Here is a 19,485-nt window from a genome sequence, read left to right on the forward strand (position 1 = left end):
TCTTGTTTTGTATCTGTGCAAAATAGCCCTAATACAAACAGTCAAACAGGAGGGTTGTTGTTTTGTTGCATTGTGTGAGGACAACGACACAGATCGAGAACTTTACAATTTTTGATGTTGTTAACATGATAGCCATGCTGTTGCCTGCATGTTATGTTTACAACCCTGGCTATGCTATTTTAGCCATGTGAGTAGATTTCACCAGGCCAGGTTGTGGTTTTGACTGAACTGTAAGGAGAGCCTGCTGGATCCCAAGTGAATCTCTGTCTAATACCCATCTTCACCGTGGTCCACTCTCAGCAAGTTACTGCTCCTAGATAAGCGGCACATTATATTTATTACACAAACATACAGTAAATAACCACTTTTCTCAAAACTCTTCCATTAAACAACCTTGAGTTGTTTCCAATCTGTGGCTTAAATTTAATGTAAGGATGTCCTTGGGGTGCTAATAACTCCAGGTCTTTCTCTAAGGCATTCATCAGCTTGTGCTTGACCCTTTTGTTTTGAAAACCTAAGAGCGGAAGTACAAGGGCTTCCGTTGCGTGTTTGACAGCGGGTCCGCTTTTACCTCTTTGCTTTCTTTATTCCACCCTGCCTCCCCCTTTCTTTCTCTGTTTAGTACGCCTTAACCTGCCGTATACGTGTATTTATTTATTTATGCATCTTATTTGAAAGTGTTTAGGTTTTACATTTTAGCCATTCCTCAAATGAGAAGACGTAAAAGATGGAGCTTCATATTTTAGAGCACAGCCTGAAAGTGGCGAGTATAGAAAAAGAGGGGATCCAGATATGCACTCACGGATTAATAAAACTCGCCTTCCTGGCCTCCAAAACAAGGTACGTAACTTCGCAGGCGTGACAGCCTAATGGAAATATACTGTGTCATTTATACGTGTTTCGCTGTGCGAGTGCCGCTGTTGTTAACATCACAGCAAACTAATGCCGGGGGCTGCGTGTAGTTGTGTGCTGGTGTTAAAAGGTAGCGAGCAGCAGCTAGTTCCTGTAGTTGTGTTGATGCTTCAAAATGCACATTTGGTTGTTTTTTTAAGAGCAGCCCAGTGTGAGTTTGGTCTGTGCCACCAGTTTCCAGGCCTGTGCTTGTTCTGTAGTGTCATTTTCTAGCTTTGTGCCATCTGTAGCTGTGTAGAGGCCAGCGGGGGTGTGTGTGTGTGTGTGTGTGTCTGTATGTATGTATGTATATGTGTGTGTGTGTGCCGTGTGTTTTCCTCTCTATCAGGGAAATTAAAACATGTTTTCAGTCAGACTTGGACAAGCAGTAAAAAGGCTTTGTCCATCCACAGTTTGCACCATGTTTGGGAAACTAGAGATTCACTGTGGGCCATGCAGCTTAGGGAAACTTTAATGAAACCGTGGCAGTGACAGCAGGCCTTTACACTTGTTGTTGCTCTCTTGAGCAGTTTTTATTACCACCCCCAGTCTATTAATATTAGCCTAAGCAAAACAGCTCACTGTAAACACACAGTGACTGTCTGCCTGGGATATTTGACAAATTCGAAGTCAGTCAGGGTCCGACTGTGTAATCAACTCTTCCCCGTTACTGATCAAACACAGTCCCTTCAGATTGCCTGATGTAATTAAAATTACCCATTGGATTTAACTCAGACAGTCCTGCAACTAATGATTATTTTCATTACTGATTAACCAGCTAATGATTTTTGGATTCATGTCAGACATAGTGAAATATGCCCATCACAGACCTTTAGGTGTCATGTTTTGTCCTGGCAAAAAACTTGGGAGTTTACATTGATGTAAAACAGAGTAAAGCAGCAAATCCTCACATGGGAGGAGCTGGAACCAGACAGTGTTTGGAAATTGACTATCTGAAATCTGTTGATCAAGACATTTGAAGTCCGTGCAGTCTTTTGAATAAGTGCACAGTACAGTCATGTCATTTTAAAATCATTTTCAAGCTCTGACATTTAGTCACTTGTTAAAGCAGCTTTTAGCATTTCTTGTAGTGAGGATTGTAACTTGATAAAAGAGAAAGTGATTCCCCAGCTATGCCTGGCACCAGCAAAACAAATTAGTGTGAACTGATTTGTTTTGCTGGTGGAAGAAAGCCAGTCCCAGCTGCCACTGCTATTGCACAAGTCCACTAAAGCTACATGTTGTTGCATCAGCCTATACCATGTTTTTACATGGCCACAGTCTGATGGCTGCAAACATGAGCATTATTCTTAAAATTCTGTATTTTTTTGATTTTCACATTAAAGCACATTGCAGGGTTACGCAACATGTTATTTAACAGAGGTGGTACCATGTATTTATGTGATGTGTGATTTGCCGTAAATACCAGGTTGTAATTTGGAAATAGTGTTCGTGTTAACATCAGTCAAGACTGGGAAACCTTTCTTAAAGCTTAGATATAGTCCACTTTGTTCTTAATAATGCTAAAATGCACCAAAAAAACAAATAAACACCAATCAAAAGTCAGAGTCATCGTTTAACCAATTTTTAATGAATATGCAATATATGTATTTTCAGTGGTTTTTACCCTCTGCAGTAACACAACTGTCTCGAGTTATGTGGCTTCATGAATACTCGCAAGTCTTAAATGTGGGAATGTTAATGCCCGTCCCACATGACTGATACTGATGCATCTCATTCCACAACCAATTCGTTTAGTTGAAAGCTCTGACAACACACACTCCTGGTTAGTGTAGCTATGAGATACACTGTAAAGTAGCTCTTCTGAGCCTTTCCACATAAACCTTGTGTGTTTTTCATCAAATTGTGTTAATTTATCTCTCTCTCTCTGTAAGTTATATAAATAATAAATATAATTTAATCCTGCAGTGCTGCTTGTTTGAAAGGACGGATTCTGGGGTTGTTTGAGGCTGATCCCTATATTGATTTATTTTTATTTTGCATAAACACATAACAACCTGTTCTGAGAAAGGTAGATTAAATTATATTCTTAAAAAAACTGTGACCAAAACATAAAGTGTGAAAAATAAACCTGGCTGTGCTAACTGTCAGATAAACCGACTGTGATAGAGACATTTATTATGTTTTATTCTTTATTAACTTGATAGCTGCTGCAATCACATTTTAGGTGCCTGAAATAGGAGAGACTGAACTTAAAGTATTAATGTCACTGAGGAAGTAAACACATGACGGTGTGGTTTTGCTTGTTAAACCATCTTGTCGCTACATGTTGCTGCAGGTTTGATACTGTCGGGCATAAACAATTATTAAATAAGTCCAAACCTGTTGTCATTTATCCGCTGTTCAGGATTGTTTTCACTGAAATTGTCATTTATGAATGATTTTTTTTTTTTTTTTTTTTTAACAAGCATTATACACAAAACCTGGAAATGGGATACAATGTAATGAAATGCAAAATCTGGGACTAAAATAGTAACAGTTAACACTATTGCAATAGCTCATCATGTTGCCTTCCTATACTGTCAGGTCAATAACAGAGAGCAGTGATTATGTTTGCTTACCATCCAAACAGCAGATATGGATTCTTTTATATGAGGCTCATTCTAGACTGCATCTATATCTACATCATAGTGTTTGTTACGTTTACTATTTGTGTCCAGGCTGTGGGTGTGATTATGCACTTAATCTATTTTCTTTAGTGGTATGCAGCACAGGGGAAACAGTTCTTTTTTTCTGGATTTGGGTGTTAACAAGTAAACAAGCATTTGTGAACAATTAACTTTAGGTTTTTGGCTCATATTTGTTGTCATTTTTGTCCTCTAGTGTTAAGTTAAGCTCTATGAATTTGAGCATCAGTGCAGACTGTACTTTTTTTATTGCATATTTTTTATTACAGTGATAAAAGGAAAACGTCAGAATTCACTTAGTTGAACACAAGGTTTGTTTTTTGAGGTTGGATGTTTGGGTGGTGATGGCAGTTCTCCAATAATGATTTACAGAAATTTCATACAATTTGGCTTCAGAACATAAGTGTCCCTTAGTGAAAACATTTCTTGTAATTTGTTTCTGCTTCTGACCATGTGTTTTTTCCTTCCCATCCAGTTCTTTCTAGCTGCTCCTTTCTCTGATGTTCCCTTCCTCCGTCTTACATTGTTGAAACAACAATCTCAGTGTCTCCTCCTGTTGATAAGCCCCTTCAATAGCTTACTTTCATCCTTATCAGTGTTGTATTGTGTTTCTTGTCTCCATTGAATGTATGCATGTTGATTTGCTAAACCATATCAGTTTTACTCCACTTCATTTATTTCTGCTGTTTTTACCATCTTGCTTTTTGCTTGTCTTTCAAAGCAATCATCTCTCACTTTTCCAGCCGCAGGAGGCAGCTGTTTTAGTTGCTACAGAGCCAGACATTTTTTTCCTCAAAAGTTGGTGGAGAGAAAAGCAGAATTAAAAGAATGAATATTGAATAGATGACCACGACTAAATGAATGTCGCTCTGTTTCTACTGAGTGTGTAAACAAGCAACTGATTACTAACATGTTTACCACAGCAACATTAGGAGGTGATCATATGTCGGTGTTGAGGTTTCAGCTCTGTCTTTGCCCCAGCCCCCAGGGGGAGGCCAAAGAATCTCTCACTTTAGATGAAGTACATCTGATTTTTTTTTTTTAGCTTACTAATTTTAATTAGTAAATAATTAATTGATTCTATTTTGATTATAAATCACAAATACTTTCTCTGGTTTGTCTGTGTTCAGCCACACTTAACGGGTTTGACTGCTTTCCAAGGTTTTACAGTATAAACTCATTTAAAGTCTCCCTGAGATGTTTCTTGCATGCACACAGAATGTGAGTAATGCAGGCAAATTGTTCAGTGGTTTCCCCCTTAGTGACAGGTAATCAACTAAATCTCTGCAGGTACATTGTTAATCTGGATAGGGCACTGTCAAAGAATAATATTAAGTCATTAAGTAGTATTCATAATGACATAATCATGATTATAGGATTATTATCAACCCAGGCACATGACAAAAACGTCGATGCAAATCGTCATTAGGTCCCAGCTCTACAAAACACATCACAAGTCAAAGTGCGACTCGACAGCTTATTTAATTCTAAGAAGAAATGCTTCTGTTCCCTTAGAGAGCATTGCCGAGTCCTTCCCTGCTGTTCTTCACACTTTTCAAGCAAATGTGAAGTGTGAGCATTCAGTGGCTGGCCTGTAAAGAATGTGATTTTCACAGAAGTGTGGTGAATGGTATTTTTCCAGTGCATTGGTTTTCTTTGTGCTTGATGAAGTAAGCTGGACATCATTATAAGTTTATTTTTTTCAATACTCATCGACATCTTAGAACATTTTTGGTTTAGATGAATAGAACAGTTGGATTTCAGACAGACATAATTGTTAAGTATTTTACTAAAATGAGGTTTTTACAAAATGACCATTTGATAAAATTACTCTACAGGGTAGCACAGAAACATTAGTGTGTATTCTTTGAGGTTATTCAATACTTTTGCCACATGCCTTTGCTGCTTTCTTATTACATGCCTGGATAAATGTTAATGTTTTTCTATAAAACTCTAGCTTAAGAAGTAATTTTTACAGATGTTTAATGTTGATTAAGTATAAGATCATTGATGAAATAAAAAGTCTAAAAGCCATCATTTTGATTTTAAATCTTGATTAGGGCTAGGCAGTAAAGACGTCTCTCTCTACTATTACCAATCTCCCACTGCTGGAAATATATGTATAAAAGGACTATAGCTACATTTGGCACTGACATCTAAAACAATGAGCCAGCAGCTCAGCATCTTTGGTCCTTCAGACTTTTAATTGAACAGGATAAACATATCATGTGGAAGCTACCATGAAAAAACAAATCCATGCACAGATGTGTAAACAAAATGTAGAGTCCATGGCCACACTAACAGTTATGTGAGGCTGTAATGCTCATTTTAAAGAAAACCAACCTATTGGAGAGCTAAACTAGAAAAAAAAATTAAATGTTGACCTGATGATGGAGCTGGATCAAAGTTCCAGCACCAAAGCTGTATCAAATTGCACACCAGTCCAGGCCATAATACTGTTGTCAAGGATTTCACTTAAAAAAAAAAAAAAAAAAAAGTTTATTGTTTTCAGTTAAACCGATAATAATAATTTAGACTGGTGCTATTGAGGTTCATACTGGAAGCAGAGCAGCACTGTGCTTTATTGATCACTTTGTTCAAATCTTTGTATGAAATATAAAATGTTTTAACGATTTACAAGCATTGTTGCAGTCTCGTGTTGGTCCCTGCTTTTTCACTGATGTACCTTTTCATCTACAACTGCCTCTAACTTTTCAAGCAGACTGTTTGATGTTTTTGTTATGAAAGCTTGTGTAATTTTTAGACGTCAGCAGAAAGATCTTTTTATCACATGTTCTTATATTGAATTCACATTTTCCTGTCTTCTCCCTTTTGCTCTCTTCCTTTCAGATGCAAGTTTTTCAGTTTGACAGAGACACCCGAGGACTACACCATTATTGTTGATGAAGAAGGCTTTAAAGGTGGGCCTCACATTGTGGATCTTTAAAGTCACTGTGGCAACCAACCAATGCAGTAGGAAAAGATAACATTGTGTAATCTCAGATTCTCTCCACTATCACGTAGCTTTGGTCGCTAATGTTTGAGCACACTTTGTCATTATAGATGTGAGGCCAAGCTGTGTTTTGTGTTTGTGGCTGAGTGAATTCATGTCATTACACACCCTTTTCCAGGGTGACCCTCCTTGGTTACCCTGGAGACTTCAGGCTATTTATTGTATAACTGGTTCAGGTAATTTCTACTGGTGACTGGTGTTAGTGTCTTGTTTTCACTATAATGTTGTTAGAGTTTAATATTTTTAATTGCATTTAATTAGTATTAGGATTCCAACTAACCAGTTCTTTTGATATTTTGCCTATTTTCTTTAAAAAAATGGAACTTCTCCTTTTAGTTACATTGATGTAATGAAACAATGGTTCAGGAAGAGATGAAGATTCGAGTCAGCAAATGACTGTGCTGTGCTGAGTGCTGTACAGCAATATCAACCTAATATTAGCTAAAATTAGCCACCTGGCTACTGCTCATTCCAACAAGTTAGGGTGTAGCGTCAAACACATGAGTACAAGTGTATTTTATAGTGTATGACATATCTAGTTACAGCAGTGTAGTGTTTCTTGAACTACCTGGAGAGATTTACATTTCTTTGAAGCTGATGAGTCAAATCATCATCTGTCAGGTCAAATCTTTCGGTAGAGTTCATTACGTTTTAGCTGAGTCTTCTACTTCTGCTGTGAAACTGCTGACTTTAAAATCCAAACCATACTATATGCCCAAACAGGGGTAGGTTGGGACTAGGTTAGGAAAACTGGTCTAATACGCAGTTTGCAGCTGCTGGTCTGCCACCCACTGTGACACAATAGAGTGGAAGGTGGAGGCCATGAATAATGTTGTATCCTTTAATTTCAGCTAAGGCAGCTAAGGCATCAGCAAAACAATTTAGCATTTCTTCAGACTATAAGTATCTGTGTGAGAAATGGAAAACAAGGACATTTGAATATGAAAAAATAAGGAACCATTACTCATACTCACTGCTCACCCTAACCTCCTTGTTTCTTTTCTGTTTATTACAAATTTGTTTTTGGAAATTTTGTTATTGCCTGAGGATGCTAATAGACCCAGCAGGCATTGGGTTTTAGGCCTAAATGTTCCCTGAACTGGGGACAGATTAAATTATGGTTGTATAACGTAATTGTGTGTTAGTACCACTATTGATCAAAGATGAGAGGCCCCTTGACAATTCCTAAAGTGATGTCAAGCTCTTACCTAATTCCAAATCAGTATAACTCACCTTTTCTTGGGCTTATTGCTTAATTATTTGTTTTGGCAGGGCTGCTTTAAACATGTACTTCCTGTCTTGGTCTTTTTTATATGACTGTTTCTTCTTTTTCAGAGCTGCCACAGTCAGAGCACATCAGTGTTGCTGATGCCACATGGTTGGCCCTTAACGTGGTGTCTGGGAGTGGCAATGCCTCCAATTCACAACCCATCGGAGTCACCAAAATTGCTAAATCAGTCATTGCACCGCTGGCCGACCACAACATCTCTGTTTTTATGCTGTCGACGTATCAGACAGATTTCATCCTGGTGAGTGTGGATAATATTCGTTCAGTTTTTTTATTGATATAGTTTAGAAAAATCCTAAACAAACTGCGGTCATATACCTGCGGTCATGTTATTGGGATGTCAATTTGTGTTAGTTGTCTGAAATTTTAAATCTTGACGATTTACATCATCTTTTTGTGCTGTAAACTGTAGGTAATGTCTGCTGACGACATCCACCAAAGGCAGCAGTTGTAAAGATTAAAGATTGGCATTTGATTTGAGGCAGCTTAGTTTCAGTTTATTAAAATATATTACATTTTTCTTCCAGGACCAACAAAATAAACTCAGTTAAGGAAGAAAAACAGAAAACACCCAGTCTTTACAGTACAATATAAAACCCAGTACAATATAGACATGGTTAAATTTACTGTCAAAACTGACATTTCCATGTTTAGTGTCTTTACATGGCATGGATTCAGTATCATATGTAACATACATGCTGACTAATAAGTAGAGCATGATTTAAAAGTTGCATTATTTGTCTGTTATGCAACCACAACATAGTCGTTTGTATCCACAGTATCTGACATGAAAAAGCAATAAACTTGGATATAGTGTACCTTCCACAGGCCCACTTCCTTTGATTTAGGAAGAAGTCCTTTCTCATGCTGCAGCCTTTCTGGCCACAGGGAGTCTTTTTTATTGCCTTTGCTTTAGTAGAAAAACAAGGTCTGCTGAACAGCTCTGGCATGTTTATGAAAATGAAAGAAAAAACTGTGTCGATGTTGATAATCTGTTACATAAAGGGGATCAGCGACTTAGCCTCTTGCTGAAATTCCAGGTATCATACTCGGCCCTATTTCCTGTCTTGATATTGGCTATTCCTGCCCACGATCCTGATCATCACTGTCAAAAAGAGGCAAAAACCTGCTGTGCTGCCCACACCCATCTTCTCTCTCGGCCCCTGTCTCTCACTGTCGGATTATATTACAGAATCCTAGCGCAGGCCAAAAGACAGATTAGCTTACAGTAAGATGTAAGATTTTTTTTTTTTTTTTTTTTCACTGTTAGGATCCTTTGTGTTACGTAAAGTGGTAAAGGCTGACCCAAATGTTGAATGCTCTCGTTCAGAGGAAGCCATAAGGACCCTGAATGAGGCTAGCTGCTTAGCGCAGCTACACACCAGCTTCTCACAAATTGCGTCTCTTCACACAAACACACAAAGTCATTCAGTTAAAGTCATAGCTGTCATCCTGAATAAAAGAAGACAGTGACCTTTGTAGCACAGACAGCAAAGAAGACACTTAAGGGCTTCATATATTGATTCAAGTCAAAATTCTCTAAAACCTTCTATCAATCCAGTCGGCTGCAGTGTATGAGATGACCAGGTATATAGGCCTGCATGACAGCTGTCATCGTGAAGAAAAAAAGTCCACCCTGAAATACTACATCACCCAAAGCTATTAATAGTGCAGCTTTTAGGTGGTTCATTTTCTTTTTGATAGAGCATGTTTCCCCCAGTAGCATGCAAGACCAGGGCTGCATCTATCGATCATTTCTGGAATCGAGTCTTCTACTGAATATTTCAGCGATTACTGGAGTAATCGGATAAAAGACTTTTGCATTTTTAAACCATAATGCTATTGTGTAATACCTGACAGAGACGACATGTTAGCTTCAAATGACGTTACCTTGTGTCGGCTCCGCTGAGTGAACTGGTCTGGTTGACAATCGGATGTTTTCTGTCCAGATGTGGAAGCATTGATGAAGTGCTGTTGTGGTTCGTCAGTTCTACTTTACAATACACACATTGCACCGTGTTGTCATCTTTTTTTAAGTTTTCCCAAACTTTGGACATTTTCTGCCTTTTACGGATGGTTTCACTCTCTGCTATTGTGCCAACTTTTGATATGGAAATGCGTTGTGCGACAATGATCCCTAAGCCGAGCAGGTCCGATAACGTAAGTGAAAGTAATTAAACGAATACTCGAGATTTCTTGTAATCGAGTTTCTCGATTCACTCGAGCAATCGTTCCAGCCCTATACAGGACTAATGGTAACAATGGTCCATAGTTGAGCTACAAGCACAATATTAAATTTGGTGTACACATTCAATGCTCCAACATGATCATATAATTAATAATAATTTGATGATTCATGCTGCTTTCTCCAAGACATATCCAAAACTAATTTCCACAAAGTATATATTTGTGGTCCCCAATAGAGTGATCTTATTATTTGTTGTTGTTGATTTCAGTTTCTACTTGGCCACCAAAGGCTATGTTGTGTGTACTACTCCTACTGGAGTTATACAATGACCCGATGATGCTCAGAGCTTTCAGTGAGGTGGCATTGTGATGATATGATCGTCAGTACATTCAGTATATTTCTGTGCCACTTGGAATTTCTTCTGTGTTTGAAAGGTGTAATATAAATAAACCTGCCTGTTGCCCAACACTGTGGGTGTGGGCATTGCTCTGTGTGAAATCGTGGGATTGAGTGAGCCTTAAACAAACATACATGAAGAAATGCATCACAGGCAAAGAGGCTTTTACTGTTTCTACCCAGATAAAACTGTCAATGCAGCAACAAGCTGTGCTGTGAGTAAAGAATACAACTCTTGCCTTTTCTCAGACTTGATGTGTTGCAGTCTGAATCAATTGGTGTTTTGTAGAAGCCATTTTGCGAAATCTAGGAAGTCAATAACAGAAATAAATGAAGTGTGAGAATGCTTACACCAGAAAGAAAATGATAGTATTTTTTTAAAAATTCACTTTAAGATGTGTAAATAGATTTTCTCTTTGAATTTCACTGATTTCATAGATATAAAAGCACCATGCTTAAAGATGTATCACATACTTTATTTGTTATTTGTTCTCAACTTGTGTCTTTTTGTCCTAAGGTTCGAGAGCGAGACCTACCAATGGTCATGCACACGCTGTCTTCCGAATTCACATTGCTTCGGGTGGTCAATGGAGAGACTGTTGCTGCTCACAGTCTGGGAGTCACCAATGGATTTGTAAAGCCGAAACTTGGTGGGTGTAAACAAAGATTTCTATTTCATTTTCTGTTTTTAAGTTAAAAATTGGACCTTGAACACAGCGTAGATGACATATTCTTAAAGTGCTCAGAAAGAAAGTTAGTTGTGCTTCAATGCTCATTATTACCACATAGCTTTATGTTGACAATTCTTTCTTGGCTATATTTCTCACTCTCAGCCCTCATGTATATTATCAGTTTTATTATTATTTTTCAGTGCCACGTCCTATCATTCACCCCTTATCTAGTCCCAGCAACATGTTCTGTGTGACCAGCCTGGACCCAGACACATTGCCTTCTGTAGCCACCCTGCTCATGGACGTCATGTTTTACTCTGGAGGGTAAGAATCAGCTTGTAGTATTTTAGTAAATGTTGGGAACATTGTAATGTTCCAGACAGTCATGGTCTTCTCTGGATGAGCTGTAATCACGTTGCTATTCCTCCACATTTTCATCAAGCTTGACTTTGTAAAGTAATTTGGTTAATAAAACTATTGACATCTCGACCAACCTCAGCACTTTAGTACTAATTAGCACATAATAGCTTCTAACTCGCACAGCTAAGAAGGTGAACATGTTAAATACTATGGCTATGAAATATCAGCATATTGACATTTTAAACACACAATTACATATTTAGCAATTAGCTCAAAGTGCAGCAATAGCACGTAGTGTTTTTGCTTTGCCAATCTGTTTAGTGTTTTGGTGCATGCACGCATAGAGGCCCAGGCAGGTTTGAAGTTAAGAACTAGTTTTTTGTATTGTGGAGGAAACCTTGCGCTTAACCTCTCAGTAAAGTATGTGCTTCTGGCACAAATTAAATCTGCCACATCAGTGATTTTATTCTGAAGAGCAAAGTAAATGTTTGAAGCGACTGTGTAGAAATGAAAGCAGAAAGCTTAAAATGTAAATAAGCAGTTTTAATGAATTACTCCCCAGCCAGCAGATGTGTTTAAATCTGCAATAAAAAATGCTGATGTTTTTAAGGTTTCTTAAGCAGCAGCAGCAGTGAATCAGTCTGCATTCATCTATAAATTACTATGAGTGGTCCTTGCAATATCTCTTGGCCACAAGTGTGAAGCTATCCACTGTGTATCTTTCTGAATCATATGCAGTTGACATCAGACTATTCAGAATATCCTCCACAGTCATGAGACTGTTCCGTTCTAACGTGGTATTTTGTTGTTTATTCGGGAGATGTCAGATTAGAGTGGGTCAGTCCTGTGTGCCCCAACTTTCTTTTTTTAGTAAAAGTGGAATTTCATGAATTATTGTTGCACAACGGTTAGAATTATGTCATATTTATAGTATAATTTATTACCATATATGACACGAGGTTAAGTAGAATTAAACTTGAGATAGCTTTTGTGCAGTCATATGTAGCTTCACCAAAATTTGTTTCTATTTATTTATTTTTATTGTTGTACAAGTTAAACAAAAACCAATAACATTATAAGATGGTTTGGCACCTACCTGCCCCACACCTGTCAAAGCACTTGTAATCTACAGTTTTTAAAGGTGCTGTATAAATAAGTTATTACCTCTTCGTTGTTCCAAGAATAAAAATGACAATTTGTAAAACTTAACTGGACACGACTAAGCAGGACTGGATGATGTAAAAAAAAAAAAAAAAAAAAAAAAAAAACTGATATCTTGTTTTTAGTCCAACCACAGTGAGTGTTGTGCTTTCATGTCTAGGCCAAAAGAGCCTGGAGCATCCAGCGATGACTCCAGCCACATCCGCTTCTTCTCCTTCTCCCTGATCGAGGGCTACATCTCTCTGGTCATGGATGAACAGACAACTAGAAGGTTAAGTAGAAAAAAAACAACAGTGACACAACATTTTTCAGTCAAAAATAGACTGTGCCATTTTGGTTATGCTGGGGAAACATTGGATTTACAGTATGTTTGACAGAGTGATTAGTTTGTTGCTAAGCAATAGAAAAAACAATGGATATATAAAATTTTTCTTAAGTCACAGGAACTTTCGGTCTGACTCTTATCCTCTACTGCTTCTCCTTTTTCTCACAATAGACTATTACTAAGCAGAAAAGCCATAAAGAAACATGAGCAGCTGAAAATTCCATGTAGTTGTTTCTCAGATCATACATTGTCCATTCATAAATGAGCTATATCTTATATGGGTCAGTAAGGACTGAAAGCCTTGTGGAGGTAAAGTAGTAAGTGGACCAAAGTTCCATTATTTTTTTTAAGTTCATATTTTTATGTGGGTCAGCTTTGTCCCCATATTTATGTAAGACCTAATGTGTTGCCTTAAAGGAATAGGTCACCCACTTTAATCTACTTTACCAATGCTCTTTTATTTAGTAACGGCTTAAACAGTAAAAACAGAATTTACCTGCTGCTGCTTTTCTCTTTGGCTAGAACTAAAGACATATTTGATCTTACTGTCACAAATACCAACCAAAAGCATTATTTATATACTGCATGTACTATTATATTCAAATATGTTTGTTAACTCCATTGTTCTCTTCAAGGTTTCCAAACAATGTCCTCTTCACCAGTGCTTCTGGTGAGCTTTGGAAAATGGTTCGCATTGGAGGACAGCCTTTAGGATTTGGTGAGTAACAGGTTTTATTTCATGTCCATAAGAGACTAGCTAGGTGTGCTTTGTGCAATGTCATATAATGGGAAAATGTATTTTCAGAACTTAACCAGCCCTGAATTACATGTATGCTGTACAGTAGAAATTATCACTAATTACAAATTATTGATAAATACTGTAGTATACTTGCTGCAGCCCAGTTTTACCAAACTGAGCATGTCTTCTTTGCAAACATCCAACTTAGATTTACGGTTTCAGACCCCAGTGACTGCATCTATCAGTAGCAGTTAGCAGCAAACAAAGCTTTCCATCAGGCTCTGTGTCAGACACTGCTGTGTCGAATTTGAAAGCATCTGGAAACAAATCTGTTCAGCTTTTACTGGTTTGCGGTGCCTGCCAGTATGTTAAGTCCAGTAAATGCATGAAGAAAACGTGCATATAATTTCATCTCGCAGCTTTAAAAGGTAATCAGTTTTTAGTTATGAGTAGGTTTTTCTACAGAAATAATTTTTTAATCAAACCTTAAAATAACACGTTGAGTTTGGGTAAGTATCTTATTGTACATAGATACTGTAGTACACTGAAGTAGTCCAGCAAAACAGGAAACAATTGAAGCAGGGGAATTCAAAAATGTTTATTTATACTTTTTTTTTTTTTTTTTTTTCTTCAAACAGACGAGTGTGGCATCGTGGCTCAGATATCAGAACCCCTGGCAACAGCTGACATTCCAGCTTACTACATTAGTACCTTCAAGTTTGACCATGCCCTGGTAAGACAAAACCCTCCAAACACAGTTCATAGCAGTGCAGTGGTTAGCAGTGTCGCCTCACATCAAAAAGGTTCCAGGTTTGAATCCTGTTTGAACCTAGGGCCTTTCTGTGTGGAGTTTGCATGTTCTCCTTGTCTGTCTGGGGTTTCTCCAGATGTTTCGGTTTCTGACCGCAGTCTGGGATTAGGCCTCCTCCTATTGGAAATGAATTCAATTTGAATGAATGAATGAATGAATGGACTGTGTATCAATACAGATTAGTCCACTGACTCAAAAACTGTTTAGTAAATTTTTTTTTTAACTGACTCATTTTCAAGCAGAAATACAAACTGGTTCAAGTTTTTACATTTGTGAGAATTGGCTGCTGCAATATTTTTGAATTTTGGACTATTATTTAGACAAAATATGAGGTGAGGTACTTTAAAAAAAAAAAAAAGATGTGTATGAATGCGTCCATATTCATCTGACTGTGCATAAATGAATACGTTGTATGCAAAAATGTGTCCTAGTAAACTCTTGTATAAGCAAAAACAGATACATGGTGTGAAATTTTCAAGTTTGTGGTTTCTACAAATATCACAGGCTTAAAGTTTACAAAAGTACAATTCTGTGTACAGCTCATTCATTTATACAAAACTATAAACTTACACGTTTATTAGTACACACTTTGACAGCTACCTGACCCCAAAACAAATATATAGATTCACTCTAAATTGTGATTAAATACTTTTTTCTTCTCATTTCCTGATGTTTTTTAGCTCAAATGATTAGTAGTTTGATTTGTTTCTAACAGCAGGATAAGCAGACGGACTCTGACACATAATAGAAAAACTGGAACAAGAAGGCACCACCACTACCCATATTAACAGTGTAAAAATTGTTTGAATATGGGAAACAGGACTTACTCTTCTCCGCTTCTGCCATTTTCCTCTCTGCAGCTGCTCGTCATGTCACCGCGTGCTGCCGCAAAAGTTAACGTCACTAGAGCCAACTAATCAATAAATACAATTACTGCCAACTATCTTAGTAATCAAATTTTAGCAATAATATTGATTAGTTGTTGCAGCCCTAATAATAATCATTAGTTGCAGCCCATTGATGTTGACGTCAGGAGTGTAAAGCCTCATGTTTTCTCCAGGTTCCTGAAGAAAACATCCAAAGTGTGATTGGAGCCCTGCGGACTGAGAGCACGGCCCAGTGATGGAAGCCTGAGGAAACCAAGAAAACAACCAGCTTCAAAGTCATTTCATTCAAACATTTATCATGTCCAAAAAGTGCCAAAAGCTTCTTAGAGGACTACTGTGGATGGGCTCTGAATGGAAGGGGTGCAGCGGCAAAGTGTGGGTAGCATTTGAGGGGTGACAGTGTGTTAAGGATGCCTTTGTTACATGGTCATTTTCTTTACCCTACCCTGCCCTTTCTTCCTTCCTTCTTTGGCCCTCGAAGTGTCCACTGCCTACTCTGGTAGTTGCTGCTTTAGTTTGCCAGACTGAATGTTTCTTTTCCTCTAAATTTGCCTCCTGACTCCTGATGAGCACCATACTGTATTAGTTATATACTTCTTTCATGGAAGGATGACGAATGTTTGTTCCACAAGTCATTTTCCTTAGTGCCAAGATGTCTGAATGCCTAAACTGATGCCTTCGTCAAAGTACGATACACGTGCAATTGAAGGAGACAATGTTGGAGACAGCCAGCAATGATGGGACTGTCTGGTTGAGCATTGGTATGGTATGGTATGGTATGGTATGGTATGGTATGGTATGTTTTTTTTTTTTGTTTGTTTTTTTGCTTTGTTAGCTTTTGAATCTGTTTTAATTACAGCAATGATTTGATTGTTCCTTTCAGACTTACAGTAGAAGTAAAACTCAGATGCTTGGTCTGGTAAAACATGAGGTGATTCCAAGCTCTTGATGAAGAATTAATCTTTTAATGCTTTGAGAAGTTACATGGATTCACACTGTGAGCAGCCTGTAAGGTGGGTCACTAAGAATCAGCAAATTTGGCAAATTTTAATTAAATTAACTAGTTTTTGAAACAAATAATTGAAATATTTTAAATTTAATTATGTTAAATTCATCGAGCTTGAAAGCATAGTTTATGTTGAATTAATAACTGAAGAGTTGTGAATGATTTGAATCCAAAAATCCTAATTTTGTTGTTTCATGGAGTGTTGCCCTTATCATTTCTTACTAATACTCAACAAGAAAGTTTTACCCTACACAAAAGCTTTGAATTTAATGGCCAATCACAGTAAAAAAAAAAAAAAAAAAAAAAAGATAAGTCACAAGCCATCCACTCCTCACCAACACACATTACTGGTCTGATCAGAGTTTTTTGTCACTTCTGATGACTTTATCATTAATATTATCATCATGCTGCTCACAGTGTGAATTCACAATAGGACCTGAAGGTAAATACAATGCTGAAAATGTTTGCATCTACATTACTGAGCCACTTTGACAATGTACTAAAATAATGATAGTGCAAGTGTGATAAAAATAAGCTAAGGTTCACATGGGGGAAGGAGCATTTCCCTCCAATCTGCACTTTAATGCAGGTTCCACCCCTACAGGCCTGCTGTACTGATGTGAAAATGGGGAGGACTACTTACTTTAGAAAGATCTTGTCCACATGGGGAGATTTCTGTTGGTTTGAATTATTTGGTGACAAAGATTTTTTTTTTTTTTTTTTTTCTCCACAACACCTTGCACCTAATATTTTTTTTCTGATCAGATTTGATTGGTTGAAACCCTCTATCAGTATTAAAAAAAGGAAGGTGACATTTCTTCAAATGTTCAGAGCTTTTCATTTGGAGCTTCTTGTGTGGGGAGAAAAATAAACAAGCTTTTTTTAAGCTTGTTACGCATTCAGTTTTCATCCATGTGTCATTTTACTGTCTTTACTTACCAGTGGGGATTGTCCTCTCACTGTTCCTTGCTCCTGATGTGTTCTTTAATCAATAAATTGGTGACATCTCTGCCCAGTCTGGTCTTCAGAGCCTCCGGATTAACTGTAAACCAGAGTTTCCAATTAAACTTTTTAGCATTTGTTTTTTTTTGTTTTTGTTTTTTTTGTTTTTACAAAAATGTTGAAATATAACAGCACATTAAAAATAAAATCTGATCATAACATGGACATACTCCAAGATCAGAGTGGCATCTTGTAGTGATCAGCTATTTATGCTAGTCATCAAAAAGTACACATAATGTTAGCTAGTAAGTACTCTGTATATGGTAAGGGAGCAGAATAGTATCAAGGACTTGAGAGAGCAGACGTCAGCCTGAGCCTATAATCACCTGCCAAGCACAAACTGCTGTTTTGGTAACTTTTTACATCCGAACTACATGAATTCAACAAGGTCTCATTTTCCACAAGTTGAGAAAACACTTTCCAAATCCTCTGATGTGTGATGCACATCTGTGTTTCACAGGCAGAAAATTATAATGTGCAAAACAAAATCAAATTTAAATAAATCCTAATACTTCAACTTTATATGTGTTGTCACCAGAGAATAAATCTTACTAAATCTGGTTACCTTCTGAGCTTGAAAAAGAAATGGTCAGATTTTTAATTTGCTGTAGATGTTCATGGTGCCCACAGGTTGTTTCCTAATATATATATATATATATATATATATATATATATATATATATATATATATATATATATATATATATATATATATATAAATAAATAAAGGTATGATCAAAAATATCGTTATTATTTCTATTATATATAAAGTCAAAAATCCTTTTTGTAATAATCAAACGGGCACATTTCTGTGAACATGGCTTCATTAAAATTTAACATATACTGTGTTGGGTCATTACACTCAGACTGAAGGAGGTCGGTTGGTACAGAAGTCTGGCTGTGCTTTGAACAGGGTTACTTATAGCAGTGATTACACATTTGTGTTAGGATTAACTGTTGTGGACCTAAATAATTGGGGTAAGGGGTAATGGGAAAGTGACTTCAAAACAACACAAACATGTCCTAGTTTAACAATGAATGAACCACTAAATGTGTATTTTAATTTGTAAATTGTAATTTTTTTTTTTATGTGAAAATGCAAAACTAGTTCACAGACCTGCCATTCTTCCAATGGATTCACTTCTAGACTTTGGCGATACTGTTCTTCTACTCCAGCTTGCAGCAGATGGACGACAGCAAGGAAGACTCCAGGTATCTCAGTTGTCTCTATTATCTAACCTGCGTAAACAAAGCAGAGAACAGCCAGGACCTTGTAGTTCAGAGCTGCAGCCTTTTCTCTGCTTCAGTGCACTTCAGCACACAGACGGGAGGAGGGCTGCTCTGTTGAGTGGGGTTAAAGAAGCAGACATGGTTAGTTAGTGTTTTCCTTTATCATGATCTTCCTTCGTATTACAGAATCATTTACAGTTCAGCTTTGTGGTCTACTGACCTGTCAGTAAAGGCTTCTGCTTACCTTTCAGTTCTTACTACAAACAAATAATTCAATAAAAACAAAACAAAACAAAACAAAACAAACAGTCAAAACATGTTACATTCCCAGAGGATATAATATAAACTACAGCTACTCTATAAATATAATATGAACTACAAATTAAAGAGGTCTTTAAATGTAAAAGTGATTTCCTACATTACACTGAGCACACATTTCAATGCATCCATTTTCATGACTAATGAGAAAACTCCATCGCCCGGGAAAATGGCAGCAGCTAAGTTTCCATCCAAATTTAGCTCACATTTGAATCAGATTTTTGGAAAAACAGCAAAATAAAAGGCAAATTAATGGGTGTTTCCCTGCAGTACTTTGCTGAGCATATTAGAAAATGGTTAATTGAGACAAAACGCTGGTGGTGCTAATTCTCCAGAGGCCATCAATCATGGCAGATGAGGAGGGCACAACATAACAGTTAAAAACAAAAGGCAAACTCCAAAAGACCGAATCATGTAAAAAATAAATAAATAATCCACTTGGACATTTATGACATGTATTTTTAAAAGTGCAAGTGTATGCAAACACATAATTGGATACAGTTGATAAGCTGCACAGTAATCTTAAGAAAAATGGAAAAGTTATGGATTCA

General features: G+C 37.1%; 1 protein-coding gene and 1 long non-coding RNA gene across 2 annotated transcripts; one reads left to right on the top strand and one right to left on the bottom strand.

Moving 5' to 3' along the window:
- Window positions 1–546: 546 nt before the first annotated feature.
- Window positions 547–16,719, top strand: castor2 (cytosolic arginine sensor for mTORC1 subunit 2). Its single transcript, XM_026328148.1, has 9 exons — window positions 547–840; window positions 6,390–6,460; window positions 7,888–8,081; window positions 10,942–11,074; window positions 11,296–11,419; window positions 12,777–12,887; window positions 13,577–13,659; window positions 14,319–14,413; window positions 15,552–16,719. Exons 1-9 carry the CDS (start codon window positions 728–730, stop codon window positions 15,612–15,614), a joined length of 987 nt encoding a protein of 328 aa, XP_026183933.1. The 5' UTR covers window positions 547–727; the 3' UTR covers window positions 15,615–16,719.
- On the bottom strand, window positions 14,304–19,211 carry LOC113142840 (uncharacterized). The gene is made up of 4 exons (XR_003296989.2): window positions 18,504–19,211; window positions 17,324–17,426; window positions 15,319–15,621; window positions 14,304–14,608 (listed from the first exon to the last, which is right to left on the bottom strand). It is a non-coding gene; the product is annotated as an uncharacterized LOC113142840 (long non-coding RNA).
- Between the last annotated feature and the right edge of the window lie 274 nt (window positions 19,212–19,485).

The sequence above is a fragment of the Mastacembelus armatus genome, chromosome 14, assembly GCF_900324485.2.
Source record: "Mastacembelus armatus chromosome 14, fMasArm1.2, whole genome shotgun sequence".
In the NCBI taxonomy this organism is placed as follows: Eukaryota; Metazoa; Chordata; class Actinopteri; order Synbranchiformes; family Mastacembelidae; genus Mastacembelus; species Mastacembelus armatus.